General features: G+C 34.6%; 1 protein-coding gene across 1 annotated transcript; it reads right to left on the bottom strand.

Annotated features, from left to right (window-relative positions):
• Window positions 1–5,297: 5,297 nt before the first annotated feature.
• LOC132059458 (MICOS complex subunit MIC60, mitochondrial) lies at window positions 5,298–15,215 on the bottom strand. The gene is made up of 12 exons (XM_059452079.1): window positions 15,036–15,215; window positions 14,017–14,080; window positions 12,588–13,292; window positions 12,408–12,509; window positions 12,112–12,252; window positions 11,857–11,934; window positions 11,650–11,742; window positions 11,451–11,570; window positions 9,728–9,805; window positions 7,453–7,632; window positions 6,205–6,306; window positions 5,298–6,096 (listed from the first exon to the last, which is right to left on the bottom strand). Exons 1-12 carry the CDS (start codon window positions 15,044–15,046, stop codon window positions 5,863–5,865), a joined length of 1,908 nt encoding a protein of 635 aa, XP_059308062.1. The 5' UTR covers window positions 15,047–15,215; the 3' UTR covers window positions 5,298–5,862.
• Window positions 15,216–25,887: the final 10,672 nt, after the last annotated feature.

Here is a 25,887-nt window from a genome sequence, read left to right as displayed (position 1 = left end):
GTGAATTTCCTTTTTTGATGTGAAACTGAAATTAAGGTTTTTTTTTTTTTTGTTCTTTTTGGTACTTAATTTTTGTTTTCTTTTTAATTTCATTAAGTTATTTTTATAATTTTTAATTTCTTCACCCACTTGTTGTCGATTGATTTTAAATACTTGTTCAACTCAAAGATCGAGGTGTGTTTTAATACAAAAGGAGTGATAGTTTAGGTAAAGGAACAATAGATAATTGAGGTATGAAACTCCCGAAAAAAGTAATAGTTTAAATTTGTTTTTGACCATTAATTTAACATTATTATATAGTAGGAGAAATCGCTTATAGAACAATTATTCATAATTTTGCATCTTTTTCTAGAAAAATAGACTTCAAATAAAAAATATATTGTTTCTTGAAAAAAAAAAAATTAAGGTTCTCATTGAAGTTTGGTTTTAGGCCACTAATAATATTAAGCCGCCCTGAGCATCTCTGAAAGAGAGAAACAACTAAATAATGCGATAACCGAAGTACAAGAAATAATAGATAGTAATAGAACATTAAAGAACAAGAAACTATAAGAATAATATAACTACTACTTATATGAAGCAGATACGATGCTCCAAACTATCGCCAAGCCTACTAACTACTAACCAATATCAATAAATCTATAAACATAAACATATATGTTTACAATATATTTAAGCTTTTTACATGATTCAAATCAAATATATAAAATTTATAATAACGTTGAAACAAAAATAGCATGAAGGGGAATCTTGACGAAACTATTATTATTTTGTGATTATGAAATCAGGGGTTTAAGCTTCAAAAATATAATCCTAGAAAAATGCAAGATAAAATTACGCATATAAATTTTAATATGGACCGACTCTTCTTCCAATTACACGGAAAACACAAGCTTAACGTATCATACTTCCTTTTTTTAGTGAGACATGAACAATTTATTTACTTTCGTCCAATAATTTTAGCAAAAGACTAGAAAAAAGCAAGAGGGGTAACAATACAGCTTCAAGCCTTCAGCCAAAGGCAGCTGAATTACAAGCTGGCTCGAGCCTCTCTATTTTATTTCATCTTTTTCTGATTTCTGTGGGTTGGCACAAACTAATATAATCCACTACATATTTTTGAAGTTTTTTAATTGGCATAAAAAAAGAGACAGAAAGATACACCTAATAAGGATGCTTCTATGTTGGATATCTTTAATTGAATTGCATGTTCTCTCGTGCATGTAACTAAGATGGTAACAACATACACTGGAATACCCACATGATTAATAATTAGAATAGCAACTTAATCTATAAAACACCCCACATGCAATTTGGGGAATAATTTTTGTACATAAGTCACCAGGATAAATGTTTTTTCAGTGATAATTGATTTTAAAATTACCACCTATATAAAAAAAAACCAAAAATTCGATACATCAGGTTTATTCAATATTTATGGTCTTATAAGTTATAACTGAACCATTACTGTAAAAAAAAAAAAAAATAGATTATTTAAAGAAAATTGGGTAATTTAACCTAGATTAATAATTCATCTAAATAATTTTTTAATGTTAGTTCATGAATGATTTTTGTTAATATGATAGGAAAATGATATTCTATGAAATCTATTTAGTAAAAATTCACAAGTGAACTAACATAAATTAAAAAAAATTAAAAAAAAAAGGCTAATAGCACTTTTGGTATCCTAGTTATTGATAACTTCTTATTTTAGTCCTTCTGATATCTAAAGAAATTCATTTAATCTTCAATTCCTTAAACTACACACTTTTGATCCTTTTGCTTGTCAATAATCATAAATTTTCAAAATTATTAATCGCTCCATCATTTGAGTACCCATGTATATTATGTTAAGCTTGTATTATTGCTCCATATTTGAGGTAATATACTTCTAAAAATAGTGAAAATATGACACATTTCTTGCAATAAGGGACCAAAATTTACATCTCAATTAATTGAAGGTTAAATATGCCGAGTCATATATATATCATAAAGACCAAAATAGGAATTTTCAATAATTGAGGGACCAAAATGTTAATATTCATAAAAGATCTCTTGAAAATGTGTTAAACTCTGACTAAAAATCTGGACATAAATTAATTGTCAAATTCAGAAAGGGGTTTTAAAAACCTAAAAATCTTAGTTGTTTTAACCCTGATTATATTCTTGTATTTTATACTATAAGTTTTGTATCAATATCGTGTATTTTTTTAAGGGGAGCCTTGGAAAGAACGATAAAGTTGTCTCCGTGTAACCTATAGATAACGTGTTCGAGCTGTAGAAGCAACCACTAATTCTTGCATTAAGGTTCTATATCACACCCCTTCGGGTGTGGCCCTTTCTCCGAATCTTAGGAATGTGAGATGTTTTGTGCACCTGACTGCTCTTTTTAATATCATGTATTGTTTTGTCCTTTTATTTTCAGATTATTTTCAATGGCCCATCCCATAAATAATGCAAGAAAACAATGGTCTAAAGAGTGATCGAAAGTCTATACCAAATTATAAGCTATTGAATCATTAGCTTAGTAATGTGAAAGCACAATTTGTTGGTTTCTCTCGGGTGGGGTCTTTTTTCTGTTTTTATTTTTATTTAATATTTTGCCAATTAAAAGACATGAAAGTTGATTTGTCATCTATCACATATAATTTGAGATTCCAATCACCACGTCACTTTCTGGTCAATTGGAATGTAGTACTAGTGATTTGGTTTCTTAATAACATGTTTCTTGCTTGATTTGCAATGTTTCGTGAATTTCTTCGATTTAAAAATCCACAAGTATCTGAATTCTTTTAACCAAAACAATTTTGATAGAGAAGAGAAAACTAAATTCTTACGCATTAAAAGTTATTTAATATCAATTTTATTCATTAAGTTATGGCATACGTTTATTCAATTTCCAATTCATATAAAATGATTCAGTACAATCATTTGTCAAATAAAATAAAATTTCAGCATTTTCTTAAAAGAAATTCTCTAGTGGAAATTGAAACTTTTTGCTGGTAAATAGAACGATATTTTTAGAAATTAGATCAAAGCATTACCAGAAAAGAAAAGAAAAAAGACACCGTTTTTAACTGAAAACTATTCTTTATAATTTTAGATTTAAGTATTACTATAAAATGCTAGATATTTTCTTCGAAGAAAATATCCAACTGCCACCTAAATATTTCAAAGATCTGAAAGAGTTTAAATATTTAAGGAAGCGCTTTATCCCAATTTATAATTTTCTAACGTGAATTCAGATTAATTCATGTTTTGATGCAAGTATCGAACACTAGACACTGGATAAGAAATCGTATAACATATCAATAGGTAATATGCGACATTTGAGAGTTACAAGAAGAGAATCTACTTCATAACCCTATTTCTTTATTTCTTTCTATTCTAGGACAAAATCATTTTTTCATAAAATAGAATATTCTAATCATAAGTATAACTTAAAGTCCATAAAAAAAAACATCTCAAATAAAAATAAAAATAAAAACATTGGGGCCCTATTTCTTTATTTCTTTCTATTCTAGGATAAAATAGAATATTCTAATCATAAGTATAACTTAAAGTCCATAAAAGAAAAAAATCTCAAATAAAATAAAATAAATTATTGGTACCACAATAATCTTTTTGTTTATTAAAGAATACATCCATAAAAGAAATTACTTTCAGAAAGTAAAACCCATGAAGACTATACGAAAAAGGAAATGATAACACCTTATTATTAAAAATGAATTTGTTAGTTAGAGAAAGTTAATATGTGAGTAGCCATCGTATTCGTTAACTAATCAAACTGATAATTCATACTTAATTAATCTATTTTCATACTTTTTAATATTTCAAGTAATTAGAAAAACAATAAAGACATCAAACCAACCTCACTTATAAGAATTAGTTAGCTTGTCTTTGTGGCTTAAAACGACTATCCAACTAAACCTAATCGACAATCAAAGCTAACAACGATTGTCAAAAAAATCAAAGCTAACAACCACAGGGTTTAACTAGCATGTATTAGAATATGCAAAAATTAATAGAACGATATAGCCAGAGGAACAAGATATGCAAAAAAGTTAAAAGTCGTTGGTTTGTAAAGGTTTTAGCCGAATTTTATTATTTAATGTTAGCTAGGAAGCAAGTTGGAAAAAGACGGACAATAATCAATTTACTAGTTAGTATAATAATCCTAGAGGGATGACAAATGAAATCTATCCGTTGTGGTTATTTTGATTATGAGTGCACGAAATTTGAAATAGGAACGGCATTAATCCTATAGGATATGGTTATACGGTGTGGTAGCTTTTTTATTCATCTGTCCATTTGGATAATTTTTATCGGTGCACCGAGTGTTTACACCGAAAACTAATTTTTAGATCGATCAGGACATTTAATCAGCCCCTAAAACATAGCTATCAGTTGAAGGTACGAAGTACAAACTTACTTCTTTTTACTAACTATGCATTCATAGTGTAGTTATCACTTGAAAGTACACGTTTGGTATTAACATGCTTAATGGGAAGTTCAATTTTTCAATGACTTTATGGGGTATCGCATTCTTGAGGAAGTTATCACTTATGTTGCAGAGCACGCTTCCCGGCGTGAATCGGAATCTCAAAGAAAATATCGAATATCATTTGAGAAATAAAAAAGGAAAGTTATCCCTAAGATATACACGTTATACAATTTTAATATTGTTATATACTTTTATGTAACTTCTATTTTCTTTACGCAAGTGAGGTATCTTTTGACTTCCCCTTCAAATCATATAGTTGCTGAAATTCTAGGTCTAAAATTCACATTAAAATTCAAGTTCGCTGAAATCTATATTATTTATTAACTGCTGCAATGTCAAATTGCCGCCTAGTTTTGTAGAGTATCAAATGGTACTTGTTTTCTGGTAACTAGTATGCAAATGTTAATTTGCAAATCTAGAAATAATTTACTAAACATCAGGACAACGATGGGGTTTGTTCGGAAGTTTCAGCCGTTCTTGATTATACTTTCCTAAACTTAAAAATACCTGGAGTTAAGCTTGAGATTGAAGCATTTTTGTAAATATACTCTTTCTTGTTTGTGCAGAGAAGTAAAAGACGGCAGAAGAAGTGGAGAAGAACTAAGTGATCTCTTTCTTAAGTGGTGGCCAAACACTAAATATTTTACGAACGCTGGATTTTAAACAACAGCCATGAATGTGACTATTAGGGGCTATTGGTGCACTTCGCCCTAAAACAATTAAAGAAAAACCCAGTAACTAGTTACACAAGAAACATTTTGCTTTCTAAGTCGATCGTCTTAGAACCTCTATATCCAAACGAAACTTCAATGTCTTTACGTATCTCATAATGAATTCAGCTTAAGATATACATACATAATAAAAGTTTCTTGAGAAATTTCAACATTGTTTGTTCCGTGGTGAATTATGTCCACTTATCCTCGAACAGAAGAAAACCCATCAATGCTGAGCTCTTTCAAATTCAATACGCTTAGGAAACTACCAAAATAAGTTATCCAGTTGTCTGAGCTGCCTTTATTATACATGCCAAACAAGGTAACAGCAGCTAACAGGATAGTTCATGCAAAGTAGAAAATTCAATGGTTACTCCAGCTGGACATCCTTTTCATGGTTGATCTAAAAGAAATAATAACAGAAGTAGCCCGTTGTGCAACAATACTGCTCAATAGTGATGTATCTATCAATGAAATTATTCCCGGATCAAGAAAGGCATAGCTACTTGGATTGCAACAAGACGAAAAAAGGGATTGTGTCGCAATCATTGAAAATCTCAACATTTAATCACCAAAAAGCCATTCTTGAGCATTTTTTGTAGGCTGCAGATAAACTGGACCTTGATGCTATAATGGATCACCCTTTCAAGTTATGCTAATAGTGGTGGCATAAGATTGCAGCAAGGTTAGTGCTTGCTCGGTTATAGCTCTGTTCCTAGCACGCTTAACCCAATCATCGACGACTGCTGCTGCGTGAGTGTCCTTTAAACCCTTCTCAAGCACATCAGCAGCTTCTGACAACTTTCCCTGAGCCAAGAAACTCTCAACTCTGTTTATGAGGGATTCAATTCCATCACCAGACTGGTCAGCCTCCCTAACCTGAAATCAGTACACACAATTATCTTATGAGGATAAAAATACGAATTCAGTAAACTTTACTTCAATAATCAGACTAGTTTAACTCAAAGGAGAGTAATGCAAAGAAACCTTTAACCAGGATGCAACACTAGCCAAAGAATGCGTCAATATCCCACCACCACCTGGAGGAATCAGGCTAAAGTGCCGAAGTGTCCCCTTTAATGTATCAAACTGTTAAAAAGAGAAGTATTTAGAAACAGAACCATCCAGATTTTTCTCAGGTACAAGCATCAGCAACAAATTGTAACAAAGAAAATATCTGCAGACTTCAATGTACGAGCAACAAATTCCAATAAAGAAAACCCTGCTATAGTTAACCCCCCCCAAAAAACACACAAAAGACTTTAGGCACAAGGAGCAAAAGAAAAACAAATTCAGCATAGCAGCAGAAATCACATAATTCATGAGGAACAAGTCGACTGTTAACATATTAAATGATCGAAAGAAAAGCAAATTTAAAAACTAGGATATCTTAAACAGTGACCAAATTCCTCCATCACAGTCTGACATATTGTTTTTAGAGTGATGATTCAACAGGACAGGAAATAAGGAACCAAAAAAAGATCCATTTGAGATTGCCGAAAATATTAAATGTATAGGTAGTTAGTAGCAAATTTGATATTAGAGGTTCAAATTACTAGAATTTTTTTTATAGCAGTACATCTGCTTTCTCAAACGTTAGGGAAAAATTTTAGCTTCAAATTTGATAATAATAAACCATGTGAAATCCCATTTTGTGACAATAGCCTTTCTTCCGGAAAAATGGATCTTATGGGATGGTCCAGAGAATTTTCATGTACGGATTTGAATTCTTGAAGCATAAATTGATTCAAACTCTGTTATACCATGGTAGGACAACAACAAATATACTTTCCTTTAGAATCTGGATCCTTGCTTTACCAGTGCATCACCTCCTCTACCATTCCATTTCTAATGATTTCTTCTTCACCAACATGGAGAAACAAATTATGTATCAGGTTCTTTATTTTTTGGACTTAGCATGAAACTCAGAGACAAACAAATGCAATGCGAAAAGAAGATTTCTCCTGCTTTATTAGTAAGAATGTAGCGAAAAGGAAACAACAATGCATCGCATGGAAAGAACTCTATACGCTAAAGAAAAAAAGGAGAAAAATATTCCTTTTCGTTTCCTTTAGTAAGGGGGGGAGAGAGAGAAGTTAGTAAGTGGATATCCCATCAAGGCTTTATAATAGTGGTAAATAGAGGTTGCAAGCAAGAAGCCGATTACAACCACAGGGAATGTTCAACGCTAAATCACAGCACAATGCATAATATTACAGTGCGTCAGATACTTGCCTTATGATTCAGTTGTAACACAGTATCTGAACCATATTTCCGTGTTTCTTCTGGAAGAGAAGATAGAACCAACTCCACCAGTGAGTTGTTATCTATCCCTTCAAGAGAAGTGTGAAGAACTTCTATTTCTTTTTGAATTGGTAACCCTCTGGACAGTGCATCTTCCAGAGCAAGCACCCCCTGCAATAATGAACAATCAAAGGAGGAAATTAGTTAAAAGGGGTCTTTACAAAAATGAATAGAGGTATATGACCCTCTATATACATGGACGATTCTGACATAACACAAACGCGATATTTAATATTTTGTAGAGGGTCATTAATCACTTCACCCCAATCAAAGGATCCCATGCGTAGCTTAAAGACTTGTACAGGTTTTAATATATGAGTGGTTGGAAAGCATTGTTTGTATCCAAATTTTCCATTCTAATACCCTTGCCAACACTTAAGGATACTTAAATAATTGGCCTGACAATACAATTGTAGAAAAATAACTGGCTTTACAGTTCAACAAACAAAGAACAAATAAGTATCAGATCACCCCGTTCTACCTCAGCAACAGCCACTGTGCTATTCTTTTGGTTGGATGCATCACATTACTTATATTTTAAATGGATAATTTGTTTAAGTTCCAAAAATTATTTGCTTTTATTGACAATATGGTTTTAAATTTCAACATCAGAATGAGAAGACATCACCTTGTTAAATTGCAATATGAATTTCCTTGCTTTTATTGACAAATATGGTTTTAAATCTCAACTTCAGAACAAGTAAGACATCACCTTGTTAAATTGCAGTATGAATTTCCTGCTCTTAATACACAATTTTTTTTCCTTAATATACATTATCTTTGGGGAAGATATAGACTTCATGAAGCATGAAAGCCAATGGCCATTTTTTTTTCCGATTAGTACATGAGAGAAGTAATCGACCAGAACTATAGGAGGAAGATGAAGAGTCCCAACCTTGAGTTTCAGAAGTTATTTAGCAATAGCGTATGTGAAAGATGGTGTTACTGGAATGGTGATTACCAGGAACAAGTGAGATTGTTACATTAGAATTTTTTTAGCATAGATTTAGGAAAGCTGCGATTGTTCGAAACAGAATTCAAGATTATATTTTACAGAGAAATGGGAGCTGTTAGCCAAATTATTCCGTGCTTTTACATGTGTTAATGATGTTTCAGGAAAATAGAAAATGGCTACATTAGTTGGTTATGGACAATACCAGCTAGTGTAGCCGTTAGATGGTCACTGGAAGGGGAGATGGCTTCTGATGAGAATTTTTTGGCAGAGTTAGCGGAAACTTCGATTTTCCAGATGATATTCAATATCAACTTTTGGTTGGAAAAAGCGATACGTTTAGACATGTTACCTAATTGTACCTTTGTTTCTTTTATCTGTTGGCAACAGTAGTTTAGGAAGGAGAAAAAGGTTACAGTTAAAACTTATCACAAGGAGATTCCCCCCCCCCCTCCCTCTCTCTCTCTCTCTCTCTCTCTCTCTCACACACACACACACAACCAGTCCTCAATTTTGCCTTCTTTAAACATTAAGAGACAAAAGGCTGAAAACAAAAAACAACGAGAACACCATCAATTTAAAGAAATCAGCTAATGAAGATGAAATGTTAAAAACCAGTGGTTGCTATAATTTAAGGTGCCATTTGACGGATATTAGCGTGTTTAACAGATCTCTTTACTAGGGCATGGCTAAAGCTAGTCCAGTAGCACCAATGTCCATCATGTAATAGTTAGTAAACAGAAGTGAACTGAACGCGGCTGAGAAAGGATGGAATTGATGTTATTAAGAATCAGACTGGTTGATTTATGGTTTTCAAATCTTCAAGATGTTTCTAGTTGAGATGAAATTGATTGTCTGGAAATTCCAATTGAATTTAAAAGACTGGTTTAGACCTTTTGGGATATGATACCAGATGTTTCCAAATTCTAGCAGAATAGTCATTTACATAAAGAAAGGACTATATCTACATAGTTTTGCAGTTACGTCATATAAGTGGAGAGGCAAATATAGCAACCATATACACTAACATATGTGAAGAGGGCAATATAGCAACCATATGTGATAATATTCTGTTAGTATTTCAACGATATTCTGGACTACAGAACAGTATCATCCCTGATGGCGGAATTCTTCAGAATGAAAGAATTTATGTATATGTTTTCTCACGCCCACCCTTGGGATAAAAGATTTTTATCAAAAAAGAGGGAGAATAGAGAAATAAAAAGAAAAGCACAATAGAAACAGATAAGTTACCAGAGCAAGCTTGTGAACAGAATGACTCTGGCGAGCCTCTTCAGACCGTGCATAAAATGCCATGCACAGAGCATTTATCTGTAACACAATAAAAACTCAAATCATATCATCAACCATAGAAAATGCCAAGCACTTGAACAACTGAGCTATGCAGAAACACACTAGAGAGTAGTGTTTGAAGATAAGTGGAAGTAAGAATATATGAACTGCAAATACAACTAACATAGAAAGAGACCTAGGTTAATTCTCCAAAAGAAGGGTATAAACAAAAATATAACAGAATTATAAGAAAATTGTTTGGCAAAGAGGAACATTGCTGGAGTGTTGTGCCATGGGAGGATACCTACCAAAGTGAAAGACAAGTTCAATAGAACGATTCTAAGACTAGCAATGTTATGTGGGAGTGCATGATGGGCTTTCTCAGGGTGAAATGGTGGGTCTCGAATGCCCACAAATTCACAAGATGAGCATGACATAGACCCATATGTCCAGATGAATATGCGCTCATACCATGTTAGACAATGAAAAATCAAAACATCTTCCAGAAAGTGCAAGTAATACAGAGGATTAAAAAAAGAGAAGATCACGTGAGATAATTTGTATATGTCCGACGTAAATCTTGAAATGTACCGACTCGTAGATATGACACCATAATGATTTTTTTCTAAATGACACTGATGATTAAAGGTGTTAAAAGGAGGAAGAGGGACACCTAAAGTTATATACAAGGAAGTTGTTTCAAAAGACATAAAAGTTCTGGCGAGAAATACAAACTTAACAAAAATTAGATGGTAGCAAAAGCTAATATAGGTGATACCAACAAGTAAGGATTAGAGCTTGCAATGTTGGTTCAGTACTTCACTTGCATCAGGTCCAAAGGTACAGTAGGAGCTATATTAGTATGTTTATAGATTTGTATGTCTGTAGACAATGTAGAGAAAGTCTAGCCTTAGAAAACGCCAAACAATTGACTATTGATAGGAAAGGGTATGAACAGAGTGGTATGTCAAGAAGACTCATATAGCTGAGCCAAAGAGTTCGAGATTGAGGCATAATTGTTATTATTGTTGTAAAAGATTAAGATATAGAACTTTCAGCAGACATTCAACATAGGACAATTCTGATATATACCTTCTTGGCAAGTGGTAAGATTCCTATTGGGACAAAAGAAAAAGAAACATACAATTGAGCAATCCAGAAACGCCGAATGCTTAAATACATGACAAAGAATGTAATCTGTTCTCCCATCCGTCATACAAGGCATCTCCTGTTTCTTTAGCCATTATTACACTTGTAATGTGAAACCTTAACATACGCCATAGCCAAAGCAAGAAATGAAGCCATACATACAGTGACATAGACTAATGAAAAAAATGAAGAAATAACTGCAGTCAATCACATCAGTTATTTCCTAATGCACGGCAGACAAAAATTGTACTTGTATCCCCAAACAAAAGAGAATCAAAACAAGGGCTTTGCTCGCCAACAATACTTTAATGGAGCAGTCATGCTGGAGTAGGTTTTTGCCATTTAGCAAAGAATAGGATGCAGGTGTTGGTCTAAACAGACTTTAGGATAGCAAATTATCTGGGTTCCAAAATCTCCTTCTATAGATGTTTCAAGGGTTGAATTGGAATGTGCATAATAATTCAAAGATTGGTGTAAAATCAAATAAAAAAAGAAACTTCTATATGTGGAAAACTAATATCAGCAGAAGCTTTACATGGAGATTGGCTTCAGCCATTTTTTCAATTTGAGATGCTTTCTCACTTGCGATAGCTGCATCCAATTCTGCTTTAGCTAACTCCTGGGCTTTTTTCAACTTTAGTTCTGCTTCAGCTTCCTGCAATTACGAATCTGCATAAGTCTGTTGGACAGAAAACAAAGGAAACTTTTTATATAGTCTTAAGAGAGTATAGTACCTTTTCCTCAAGCTCTGTCTTGTGTTCTTCTTCTAATTTTTCTTTAAGTGATTTCAAAGCTGCGATGGCTTTTGCTCTTTCTTTTTTCAGTTCCTAATAAAGAAAGAAGTCAAATGTGGCAATGAATAGTTAGAGAACTGGAGTTATGATGAAACGCAGCAGCCTATATCAGGTAAAATAGGAAACCAATAACAAAGGTGCTACAACCTTATCCAGTAAAGCCTCACGTTCAGCATACATAAGTTCCCTAGCCCTGGCATCCTTAAGTTCCTTTTCATATCTCTCCTAAATCATGTGAGCAGAAAAAGATTAAATAATGATAATAACAACAACAAGAAGCAGCAACACGATTAAAAAGCAAATCATGCGGAAGAAATAACACAAATCTTTAGAGTAAAGTGTCACAATAATGTTATAACATCCTCTTTTCAAAATTCTGCAGAACTCTTAAAGGGCTCACACCTTTATATATTTCTTTTCTTCAGCAAATAAGCGAGCATCTATCTCTGCTTGTCTCCTCTCAGCTTCATGAAGAGCTTGTAAGAAATCAAGCACCAGTTTTCCATCCTTTGTTATGTAGGCATCATCCTGATCTTCAACAACCTTCAGTTTCATAACGTAAAGGTTAAGGAAAACCAATATGCGATTCCCTCCATCCCTCTCTCATATCCTTTTGTCTATCTTTTTCTTTTCTTTTTTTTGGGGTTTTTTTTTTGGGGGGGGGGGGGGGGGTTGGGGATTGAGGAAGGACAATATACCTTGTGCTTGTCAGAGGAGGTTGTAGGGGTAGCTCCACCCCCATTTCTCAAATAGTATTCATCAAGGAGGGAACTAGGTTTTTCATCATGATGAGGAGCATCCTTCAAAAAGCAGCTGTTCAGACCGTGACAAAATTTGTAACTCAGAAGATAAAACTGTCAGCACAAATTGGTTTATACCTCCACCTTGTCTCGACTGGTTACATGATCTGGAGACATGGTACTAGCCTCCTTTTCCTTCTGAAGTGTATCAGCCTGCGTAAGGGTTGGCGTGATTTCAATTGCCTCAGACTGCACTGCATCAGTAGTTACCTCTGGGCTCTTCACGTCCAAAGTGTCTTCAGGTGACTGAGTAGAACTAAGTCTTGCTTCATCAGGTGTCACACTTTCCTGATGGGAGCTGGGTGATAATTCTTTTACTTCAGTATAGTTGGCTTCTCCGCCAGTAATCTCTGATGAATCTTTTACCTGTAATTGACTTTCTGATCCCGTTTTGCTTGGCTCTTCTGGTCCAGAGAGATCTTGTCGAGTTCCAATGCTCTCGTCTGTTTGCTCCAGACTATCAGACTCAACATCTGGTCTTCCTAAAGTTTCACTATCTAGTGAGACTTCACTACTTTCCTTTAGCTCCTTCACATCTTGAGTGCCAGTTCCTGCCCTGGCTAATTCAGGGGTAGAATGGGGCTCTTTAATAAGATACTTATCTAAATATCCAGTTTGATAAGCTGCAACGAACCCAGCACTTAAAGCAAAAGTTCCGATAATGAATCTCGGCAAGAGACTCCCTGTTTCTGTGGGCTTGCCAGTTGAACCTGGCCCCCGTGGTTGCCCATTTTGTTTAGGTGAGACTGAGAACTCTCTTCGGGAAAAAAGATAGGAAGGTACCTGAGCCCATATACCAAAAAACAAATGGGTATACGAGAATTCAATGTGATCTAGTTAATGCAAGACATAACACTAGTATTCAAAGAAACTGCATGGATCAATTTTTTTTCTCTTATTTTTATTGTGATAAAGTGAAAGGGAAAAAACAAGCAGATGATAATACAACATCATCATTCATGAAATTTTGCTAGTGCCTTAATCATCATTCATGGAATTTTGCTTGGGTCTCCACCACCCACAACAGATTTTTTTCAAAGAAAAGAACATGACAACAACAACACATCCAGTGTAATCCCACAAGTGGGATCTGGGGAGGGTAGTGTTTACGCAGACCTTAGGTTGTTTCTGATAGACCCTCGGCTCAAGGAAAAGCATATCAAAACAGTACGAAAAAAAAATCGCGGAAATGAAGAAGCCAAGGGAAAAATACTAAAGATAGCATGACAAAGCATTATGAACAAATAGGAAGAGTAACTACAACAAAATAATGGTATAATCGAAGTACAAGATACGACAGATAGTAACAGAAATCAAAGAACAAGAAGCTACAAGAATAATACTACGACTACTAGTATGGAAGGATAAGCGAGACAAGGCTCAACTACTTACTAGCCTTCTACCCTAATTTGTATCTCTCAGCACCCACAACAGATAATTTTTCAAAAGAAAAGAACATTCGTTATCTAATTTTAACATGAAAATAAGACAAACATTCTAAAAGTACCTGTGTTGTAACCTCTATTGGAATTCTTTTTACTGAATGACCAGCCGAAAGTCGCAGGATGGACCTGTAAAAGAAAAAGTAGAAAAATTAGTTCAACCGCTTTATTTCTCAATCGTCAAACAACAGATTTCATTTCAGCCCCAATTCTTTTCATTCAAATACTTCTGTAAAATTAATACTAGAGTTTTCAACTAGAAAATTGATGACAAAAACGACAATCACAAACTAAATGTATCAATATGTAAAAAAACAACAATTTTCAAACAAGAAAAATTAGTCCAACCGCTTTGTTTCTCAATTTTCAAACAATGAAATTACTCAACCCTAATTCTTCTCATTCAAATACTTCTATAGAATTCATACTAGAGTTTTCAACTAGTAAAACCAATAATAAAATCTACAATCAGAAACTACCTATCCGATATATCGCTGCAGGGAGAAAAAATATTCCGGAAGATAATCGTAATTTATGTTCTAAAAACCTAATGAATGAACAAAAAGTGATGAACATCAGAGTATATAGTGATACTGTACAAAATTCATTTCAACCCTAATTCTTCTCATTCAAATACTTCTATAGAATTCATACTAGAGTTTTCAACTAATAAAATCAATAACAAAATCGACAATCACAAACTACCTATCCGATGTATCACTACGTAACAAACACTCAGGAAGAATAAGCGTAACTTATGTTCTTTAAAACCTAATCAACAAACAAAAACTATGAACATTAGAGTAATTTTCAACAACAAACAACAAATTAATTTCAACCCTAATTCATTTCATTCAAATACTTGTGTAGAATTAATACTAGAGTTCTCAACTAGTAAAATCAATAACAACATCGACAATCACAAACTACCTATCCGATGTATCACTACAGAAAGAAAAAGAAAAAAAAACACTCTAGAAGAGTTAGCGTAATTATGTTGTTAAAAAAATGAACAAAAGCTAAGAATATGAGAGTGTATATATTGATAACTGTACAAATTGAGATTTGGTTTAGGGTTACGTACCTTCGCAACATGGTTATATTGAGTTGATTCCAATGCCTGTGCTTCAGCACGGCGATTTCATTTGCTTCTCTTATTACACTCCCCTTTTTCTTTATTACTTGTGCATCCCAAACTTATTACAATTCCTTTATTTCTCCTCTTGAATTACTCCATGTTTTTTACTTTTTGTATTCTGACTTTTTTTTTTTTTTCCTTTCACTTTTTATTGCATTATTATTTTGAGACTATGACAAATATTTTCGTTTATATTTCGGGTACATTATAAAAATGGGAGAAAATGATAAAAAGGTTTTTTTTATTAAGTATCAAAAATCAATATGTTTGCTTTTCGTCAAATATTAACAACTTGAATATTAATTCATGGGTTCTTTCTTAATCACCTTTCAATCACGTAGCATAACAGCTATTATTAATCGGATAACTTAAACATAATAAACATTAATCTCAATATATTAATCACCTTTCAATCACGTAGGATAACAGTATATATATTCATAATGTGTTAATGGCATATAAATATTGTCGATTGGTATAATTTCAGCTTAGCTTTTTATGCAATGGCAAATCAAATCAAACATTTTCATTATTTCTAAAATTAATACACGTGTCGACAAAAAATTAGTAGGCATTTGGCCATGAAAACCAAATATTTTTCACTTTATTTGGAATTTTGAAGTTGGAAGTTGTATTTGGTAATAGTTTTTGCAAAAACTATTTGGTTGTTTGAATGTACTGAATTTTTTTTTAAAAAAAAAAAAGGTGAAAACAAGATTTTAGTTGTTTTTCAAATTCTAAACATAACTTCAGCTTGTATTTGGCATTTTCATGATCAAACGTTGATAATTAAATAAAGTGAAAAAAAATGTGAAAAAAGAGAAAATTCATGGCCAAACGGGTTAGTCTACCAAGTTGATTTTGAATTGCCTTTTGGAGCTTTTGAATTTTCTTGAGACATTATTCACAATTCATTAACTTATAACTTTACACATTTGCCTTATTAAGATAGTAGAACTTATTGTTCCAAAAGAATTAAAAAAAATGTTGAAACAACTTCTAACTTTAGTTTCACCACTCTTAAAGTTATGATGTTGATTCTAGTTAAAAGTTTTTTTTTTTTTTTTTAATAAATTGAGTCAAGTTATCATGTTCATATCTCTTTAATCATGTCAAATAGTTTTTTAATGTAGTGTAGCCCATCATATTTCATCTCACCATTTCTCATTTACAACTTTAAGTATTTATGATATTACTAACGTTAAGCGTTTGACGCATTAAGAATTAAGATTCAATACTTGCTAATCAACACTGAGAAACCTTAATTAATATCCAGCATTTTTTATGGAATGGCTTAACGATGTTATTCCTCGTATGAAATCGGAAAGCAAGTTAATGAATCTATGGTCGCTGTGACGAATCCGCTATAGGAGATAAAAAGAACAATAGGTGAACGAAGTTGGATGTTGACTTTAGTATGCCAGATGTTCTATAGGCAGCAAACAACAAATTTTTTCTTATTTTGAAAAAGTTAGTGGCCGCGTGTGAATTATTTAAAAGCAAATGACAACCTGATTCAATATTATTCAAACTTTGAATTATCAAGAGCTTGAGTCACCTTCAATGGTGAAACTCAGTTCTCATTTACTCGAGAAGAAAGGAGAAACAGATAAATGTGAGAAGCTCAAATTGGGAATGAAAACTTCTAACTTCCAGTCACTGATTGCTGAGTTATTTATACAAGATGAAATCCAAAATATCTAATCCTAACGAACTTGACTCGTACAGCTAAGTGACAGCTAATGAGCTCTTTCCACTAACTAACTGATAACACTGTAACTAACTAACTATTATCCTAACTAATTGTGCTAACTCAAAGACTACATTTACAATAGAAGTAGATACAAATAAATACATATCTCAATACCCCCCCCCCCCTAAGCCGAAAGCCGAGGGAAGACAACCAAATTTGCTAAGAGCAGTAGAATATTTGATCCTAGTAAGAGCTTTAGTGAGTATATCAGCAAGCTGTTGACCAGTATCAATATGATGAAGAGAAATTAGCCCTTCCTGCAGATAGACCTAACAAAGTGGCAGTCAACCTCAATGTGCTTGGTTCTTTCATGGAGAACGGAATTTCTGGCAATATGTTGAGCAGATTGGCTATCACAATAAACTGAAATTGGACAAAAAAAAAATGTCAAAACTCAGTAAAGAGTCTACTCAACCAGACGATTTCCCCAACCACTCTCCTTAGAGCTTTATACTCTGCCTCGGCTGAAGATAAATATATGGTTTCTTGCTTTTTAGACTTCCAGCTGACAGGGCTGTCTCTAAGTAACACAATGTATCTTGAAACAGATTTCCTCGAGTTAAGGCAAACAACCCAATTTGAATCACAAAAGATACCTTCATGGTGTATTCTGGTTTGTTAGAGAAGAAGATTCCCAAAGTGGGAACCTTTTTCAAGTATTTGAGCATGTGCATTGCAGCTTCCAAGTAGGGTTGCCTACTCCAAATGCAATGTCAAGTCTGGTGTTGATCGGTAAATTAAGTTTGCCAACCAATTTTCTGTAATGAGTCGGGTCAGATAAAATATCACCTTCTTTGGCCTCCAACTTCACATTGGGATCAAGGGGTGAACTGAGATTGCTACATTGGTGACAATTAAATTCCTTGAGTAAATCTAAAAGAAATTTCCTCTGTGAAATGATAACTCCATCAAGCTTGTACAATAATTCCAGACCCAAGAAGTAGTGCAACTTACCTAAGTCCTCAATCTTTAGCTTTCATTCGTAAAAGTGCTTTAAAGCAATGATCTCATTTATATCTGTGCCAGTAAGTAGGACATCATCCACATAAATGGCTACAAAAACAAAAGAGGTTCCATGCTTTTTATAGAACAATGAATAATCATATATAGAATGTGAGTATCCTCTTGAACTCGGTGCTTCAATGAGTTTTTTCATACCATTGTCTACTGGCTTGTTTCAAACCATAGATGAATTTGTTTAGTCTGCATACAAGACCTGTAACACTAGTATCTAAACCTTGAGGAATCTCCATGTAAACCTCCTCATGTAGATCTCCATGCAAGAATGCATTATTAACATCAAGCTGAAAAATATCCCAATTATTCTCAACTGTTGTGGCAATGAGAGTCCTTACAGTTGCCATTTTGACAACAGGTGAAAAGGTCTCAATATAGTCAATTCTAGCCTGTTAAATGTATCCCTTCACAACTAGCCTAGCTTTGAATCTTTCTATGGTTCCATCAGTTTTGTGTTTGATTTTGTACACCCACTTACAACCAATGGGTTTCTTCCCTTTTGGTAAAGGAACTAAACTCCAAGTATCATTGGCATGGAGAGCCTCAAACTCGTGTGTCGTTGCTAGTTGCCAAGCAGGGTTTACAGCAACCTTCTTATAAGAAGATGGCTCGTTATCATGACAAATATTCCTCACAAGGTGCTGGCGATCAAACCTAAGACATTATAAGCAACATGGTTGTAAAGAGAAAAAAAAAAAGCACATAAAGATGGGGGAGAAATGGTGTCAGCTTTAGTTGAGGTAAGCTATGTACATAATCTCTCGAGTAAGTAGGAACTTTAGAAGGTCTAAATGACTTTCTGGTTTCTATAAGTAACTGAATGTTGTCTTGATGTAATATGGGTGATAGTGTAATTAGTGTTGGATCAACAATAGGTGAGGCTGAAAATTGAAGTGTATGAGGCTATTGATCAAGTTCTAGAATACAGGTGACATAGGAGGAATTGTGACATTACTATCCCTGTGATCATTCTGCATATTATTTGACAATTTAAAGGCTGAATCGGTAGGAACATCAATAAAAGGCATTGCATTGTATCAGGAATTGAAGGAAAATGAGAAGGAGTTGTTGAAAGAGAAAAAGGAAAAACATTTTCATAGAAAATTATATCTCTAGAAATATGCAGTTTCTTTGTGATCAAACTCAGAACTTTGTAACCCTTAGCCCCAAAAGGATAGCCAACAAAAACATGTGGAGTGATTCTAGGTTCAAATTTGGTTTTGTGTTGTTTTAGATATGGTTGGATAGTACAAACAACCAAAACTTTTCATTTGTGCATAGTTGGGTTTTTGGTTATGAAGTAGTTCAAAGGTATATTTATTAGCAAGGAGAGTAGAAGGAAGTCTGTTAATGATATATGTTATTGTAAGAACACATTCTCTCCAAATATTTATAAGTTTGATTGGTAGTGGACCCGACATGGGCCATGACGGGTACCCGGGGCTGACCACCGAGCACCACTCATTCTATTACTCATTCTGTGCTCATTCATATTTCTTATGCTCATAATCATATATAAACTATTTTCATTTGAAACACATTCACTTTATATACATAGGCCCTTCGGCTATCAAAATAATAATATATATATACAATGAGAAATTGTGAGACCATACTACCCACACATACAAATCTACGAGCCTCTACTAGAGTACTAGACATATAGACGGGACAGGACCCCATCGTGCCCAGAACATATATATATATACACAAAAGAATAATCAATGGCAACTCCGGGACAATGGAGTGCTCTCAAATAAGCTAATAGCTCCTACGAATCTGGGTCACCTCCCTGTCTACCTGTGGGTATGAACATAGTGTCCAAAGAAAACGGACGTCAGTACAAATATTGTACTGAGTATGTAAGGCATAAATAATAATAATACATCAATGAAATGAGAAAGCATCAAATGAGGAGCAATCAGAATCGTCGTCAATCATAAAAGAAATAGTACATTTTCATTCATAATCATCATCATATATGTATGCATATATATGTATAAGCGCCCGACCATATAGGTATGGTGTGATAATTATTAACGCGACCGGCCTCCCGCGTCCGGGTACCATCTCATGCCGCCCACTAGTGTGTCGCCCACGCCATCTAGACACGTTGTATACGCCGCCCCCTTACGTGTCACCGCCCGCCATATAGGCGCGGTGTAACATCATCATCATATACTCATCATAATGCACGCATATAAACTCAAAGACAACTATACTTTATAATAAGGTGAACCCCCGATTCCATTATGGAACATTCATACACATTCTGCCCTTGGAGGAATTAGCATATAAGGTGAGTGTATACAATAAACAACATCAAGGGATTATAGATAGCATCATTAGCTTTATGGGAACATCATATCGTAGACTCTTGAATCTTAAGCTCATCATCATCATTATCGTACTCATAATGTATCTCTTATCTCATATGACTATTCATGAACATAGACTCTTAGTTTTCTGGAATGTGGGAAATTCTCGAAGAGGGAGGAAAATCATGCCATAAGATTCATGCCTTAGAAAGAAAGGACTAGCCTCACATACCTTTTTCATTTAACTATCCTATCGCTTGCTCGTTCTCCTTCAATGCCCACGTTTCTACCTTTCAAGAGAATTCGTATTAACATTAGCTAAACGATTATAAGAACGTGCTTACTAAAGCTAGAGAAAATTGGGCAGCATTTCCTTTGTTTATACAACTTTCCCCATATTCCATATCAACTCCCAAACATCCATAATAACATTCACAATATTATAGGCAACAATCATCATTCATCTACATTATCCACATTTCACAATTTCACTTCAATTCCTTTATAATCATGATCATAGTTCACTATTACGCTTTCTCATATATAATACTCATCCCATGTTCTAAATGTCATTCATAACATACTTACATTCACAACATATCAATAATCATAACTCAATCCAAGCCTTTACCCAAAAATGACACTATTCTTACATTCATGACCCATTTCCTATTTCCTTCTACAATCCAAGTGTTTCAACTTTTCAATACCTCAAACATCATGAAAATATCATAAAACTTACCTTAGATAGTGTAGGAACAAGCCTTGAGTGGTAATACTCTTCTTGCACTAAAACCCTAGTTCACTTCTCTTAGAATTTCTTGGCTTGGATGAACTTCAATGAATTTCTTACACTTGATTTTGTTGGTTTGATGAAGTTGATCATAAACTTCTCTTGAGTTTTTGTGGATGAAGAGTAGAGAGGATTCTTGAGGTGTGGAGTGAAAATGGAATGAATTAAATGAGGTTGGGGGTCTTTATATTAACTTAAAAGTTGGACCCGAATACGGACATCCGTATATTTTATATCGACCGTATGTCCGGACCGTATGTTTGGTCCAGTGGAGATGTCATTCTAGCAGAATATACGGTTGAACATACGGCTATTATGTTTTATCGACGATGTTTGGCCGTATAACGTAATGAAATTTTTCTCGTCGACTCGTTTGATCTCCAATTCTTATGGAACCTTCTTGGCACTTGTTTAACACCTCATTACCAATCTAAGGGACTTTATAGCTCTTCTTCAAAAAATCATTAAACTCTCATTAATTCGATACTCGAAAATCTTGTCCAACACATAACATATACCTTGCTTTCCTTAACAACTTTCTCCCCTTACCTCAAATGTCTTTGAAAATCTCGATTAGGATCATCAAATGATATTTCTTACTTATCAAAACATCGTATACGTCGTGCCCTTCGTTAGTCCGCATGGTATGTCAACGGAAATTTTCTCGAGGTTAAGAAGCAATTCACCGGGCCGTTTCAAGTAGGTATTTGTGTTTTCTTTCCACCACACCATTTCTTGTGGTGTGCATAAACAAGTTTTCTAGTGTATGATTCCTTCATATTGAAAGAAAAAGAAGGCTTCTTGGCTTGTGAATTCCATACCATTGTCTGTTCTAATTAGTTTCACTGAAGCGTTAAACTGGTTTTGGGCCATGAGTATAAAGTCTTTCAAAACTTGCAATGCATTACTTTTGCAGCTGAGCAAGTGAGTCCAAGTTGCTTTACTAAAATCATCCAATAGAGTAATGAAATACTTGTAATTATCATATGTGGCCGCATGGTATGGCCCCCATAAATCAACATGAACAAGTTCAATATTAGATGAGGTACTGGTTGTTTTGTCAGGGAAAGGTAATCTTGTTTGTCTAGCCATTGAACAGATAAAAGGTTGTTTTGGGAAAAATTTAGCCGGGAGTGGCATTCCTTTCATTTTGACAAAGGGCACATGTCCAAGTCTATAATGCCATAATAAATTTGCTTTATCACTATGAGATGTATCACCATTTGAAAAGAAAACAGCATTGGTTTTATTATCATTGGAAATGAGATTATTTACAGTAGGGAATGACAGGAATGGGAATAACAAGTGCACCTTATTTACATGACTAAGTTTGGAAGGAAAACTAGAAACACGATTCTTTGAATCAACAACATTGTTATTTTTCTTCAAGAAATTTGAGCACAGGAGATAGAGTCCATCTTGTACATTACCAATCACCAGAGGCCTCTTCAGTGAATGGGCTTGCAGTAGACAAGCAATGTTACTGAATGAAGCAATGCACTTAAGATGCATTGTTAGAGAACTGATGAAAACTAGATTGTACTTAAAAGATGGGACAAATAGGACTTTGTCCAAAATGATCTTGGGTGATAACATCACATTTCCTACATCTGTCATTTTTACTTTATAACTATTTGGCAGTTTCACTAGTAGTGGATAAGGTGATATTAATATATTTGAGAGTTGATTTGTCACGACCCAAATTACAAGGTCATGATGGCGCCTACCTTTTCCCCACCCGATAGGTAAGCCAAACCCAAAATAACTAAGACCATTTAAAACCTAGCAAAATAAACACCATTCTTATTGAACAACAATAATACAATACAAGTTTTAAAATGTTGCGAAAAAATCAAAGGAAACTTGACAATACCCCAAAATACGTCATAAGTGTACTTGAGCACTACAAAATTCTCCTAAATACAACCAACTCTATACAAAAGTCTGTCCGAATAGAAGATAGACAGAATATAAACCAGTAAGAAGAGAATCTCGCGGGCCATATGCACTACTAATAGCTAGCCCTGAAGCTCTCCAATGGACCGAACAACAGCTGAAAGTCAGATCCAAATATCAATCAAACATGCACCATAAAAAGATGCAGCAAGTGTAGTGTGAGTACAAAACAACGGTACTCAACAACTTTGTCGACCGTCCCTACACGACATGGAGACGAGCGTTGGCCATCCACTTACCACTTTCATAACCAAACTAAACATAAGAGTTAAAAATGTAAGGAATGTCACAATTAGCAAATTCTAAACATAAGATTTAAAAATGTAAGGAATGTCACAATTAGCAAATTCTATACCAATCTCACCTAACCATTTCAATATTTCATATTCCATGAGAACTAGTACACCCTTTCTACATATTCAGCATTAACAAATAATCTTCCCTAATCAACATAAGCAATTATGAAGTTTTACCCTTATACAAGTTCTAATAAGCATCTATTCCAAGGTTTCATCAACTTCCTAACTCATTTACAATAGTTTGAAGGGTCAGTTCATTAGATAACCCCATAACCTCTCGAGTCGCTCACATACATGACAGCCACCTCTTAACCGATTAACCCATATCTCGTATAGGTGAAAATCCACTTAGATAACCGTACGTAAATGTTACACTCAAATAACACACAGAATTCAAGGTAAGACAAGTCAGTACCAACAATCACAGGCACAATATAATATGAGATGCACGAGATGCAAATGCAATGCAAGGCCTTTGTTTCCACTTCCCGATATACACACATTCGAATATTAACGAATCGTGATCCATTAGGGATCATGAGGCCCATATATCACCGCTTCGGTAGTTTTCTCGAATCACGACCTCAATCACATCATATCTCAATAACCTGTCTCATAGCCAACCGGGCGTAAGTGCCAATAGAACGTGCCCCAAAACATCATCATTCGTCCGGAATAAGATCCCATCGGACTCATACTCATATCCTCAAACCATATGCATGATTACATGTAAAGCATGATTATGGTATGTGTCAAGTCCATAACAAGTATAAAAGCACGAAATCCATTCTCATGTTCATAATACCATAAAGGCTTCACTTTTTTGCTTCTTTCCATTTCGACGAGGATATATATATATGAGTGATATGCACACGAACATACAAGACAAGCAATTAATAATGCTAAGAGACATAAGTGCGGGTATCAGACCCCAATCACAGATCCGAAGCATCATACTATTCTATTAGCTAGTGCCCAGACATGGCATTCAGACCAACTATACAATTTAAATAGCGCAAATACCCAAACATTATGACCAGTATCCGATACTAGTGCTCGTCACCTCACAGGTATCGGAACCCCCTTTTATTACCCCGTGACTCTCTTATTAGATTCATTTTAGACCAACATACGCACACATAGGGTTACAGTTTCAACATGCCTGGAATTTGAAGCTCATTTTCTCGAAAGCTCTTTATTCCTTCGCCAACTCTTTGAATAGTTTCCAATCTTGTTCAACACACACTATATACGCACCTAAGAATCACAAATACTCACGTTTAGTCGATAAAGGTTCGATCTTTAACTACCCAATCTCACAAATAGGAGAATTTAAGCAAGAAGGGTAAAGTGGGGATCTTGAAATTGTAGACTAACTCACGCAATCCTTTTGGAACCTAAAACATCAAGGGGTAATCAAATTGTTGCTACCTTAGGATTAATTTAAGAAGAATGTAGGAATAAAAGGGGCTTTAGGGTTTATGGAGAGAGTGGTTACACCCTTCTTCTACAACAAGAGACCACCATTAAAGCTTTCTAGTGAGGAGCATAAAACCACAAGAGAGAGTCAAGGACTTACCATAGCTAGGGTCTAGGTCCCCACCCTCCTAAGAAGCTTTGTATTAAACTCTCCACTCCAAATGTCCAAATGGGTCGAGCTAAGACGAAGTGAGGTATTTATTTCCAGGTTTGTTCAGTGATCTTCGCCGCTGCGAGCCTATCCTCGTAGGTGCGGACATGCAGCGGTGGACAGTCTACTAGTACCTGCGAGTTTATTCTTTAAGTCCAGGTTCCGCAGGGGCGGGACCTAAGCTCGCTACAGCGAGCGTGCTGCTGCGAGGCCAATCTCGCCTTTGCGAGACTGTTGCTACAAGGCCAGGGTGGTCTAAATCTCCCAATTTCTGACACTCCACGACATAAATGAGGTTTTCCGACTAGAATCGATAAAGACATGTCCCGATGACACATTACGAGCTTACCCAAATCTGGTGGAATACCCAAAGAATGTACCAAATAAACCAAGTAACCCATGCACATAAGAATTTTGGACCGAAACTCATAACTAGAATCTCAACAAATGCGTCAAATGACTCCTTAATCATTTTTCACAAGTTAACTATGCATAATAAAAGTCGGGAGAAAACTAGCAAGGACAAGAGTTGTTGAAAACGTCATAACAACTGAACGGGTCGTTACATGATTTTTGTTAAAGGTCATGTGGTGAGAAACTCCTGAGTCCAGTATCCATAAGTCAACCCTTTCTTTGAAACATCCACATAATAATTTGTCAAAATCTATAGAGGAAATACAAGCTATAGTACCTCCAAAGTTAGCTGCTTCACAAGTTGAAAAGTTGTTGTTTGAATGCTTGCCTGATCCACTACTATTATACTGCTGCAACAAGTTAACTAGCAGGTCATATTGTTCCTTGGAGAGATTGTTGTTTTAAGTATCATATGAGGAACTGTGCTCTTTGTTGCTCACTGAAAATTACATCAGAATCCACCCCATGTGCATTTGCCACAACTTCTGTCCCTTTGTTAAACCTATAGTTGTAGTTGTTGTTGTTTTGAGGTCTTGAATTGGATCTACCTTGATATGTATTATATCCTTGAGTCCTGTAACTGTTGTTGTTTTGAGAAGACTAATTTTGAGAAGTATA

Source organism: Lycium ferocissimum, chromosome 6 (genome assembly GCF_029784015.1).
Source record: "Lycium ferocissimum isolate CSIRO_LF1 chromosome 6, AGI_CSIRO_Lferr_CH_V1, whole genome shotgun sequence".
Classification (NCBI taxonomy): Eukaryota; Viridiplantae; Streptophyta; class Magnoliopsida; order Solanales; family Solanaceae; genus Lycium; species Lycium ferocissimum.
Note: the sequence above shows the minus strand (reverse complement) of the source record. Positions and strands in the feature narration are given on the sequence as shown.

What these genes read in the sequence shown, in the direction of transcription:
- LOC132059458 (XM_059452079.1), bottom strand. An exon ending in TGGCTGAAGCCAATCTCCAT is followed by an intron (nt 9,806 to 11,450) that starts GTAAAGCTTCTG and finishes ATTGTGTTACAG; the next exon opens with ATAAATGCTCTGTGCATGGC. An exon ending in GTGTTGCATCCTGGTTAAAG is followed by an intron (nt 6,097 to 6,204) that starts GTTTCTTTGCAT and finishes TACTGATTTCAG; the next exon opens with GTTAGGGAGGCTGACCAGTC.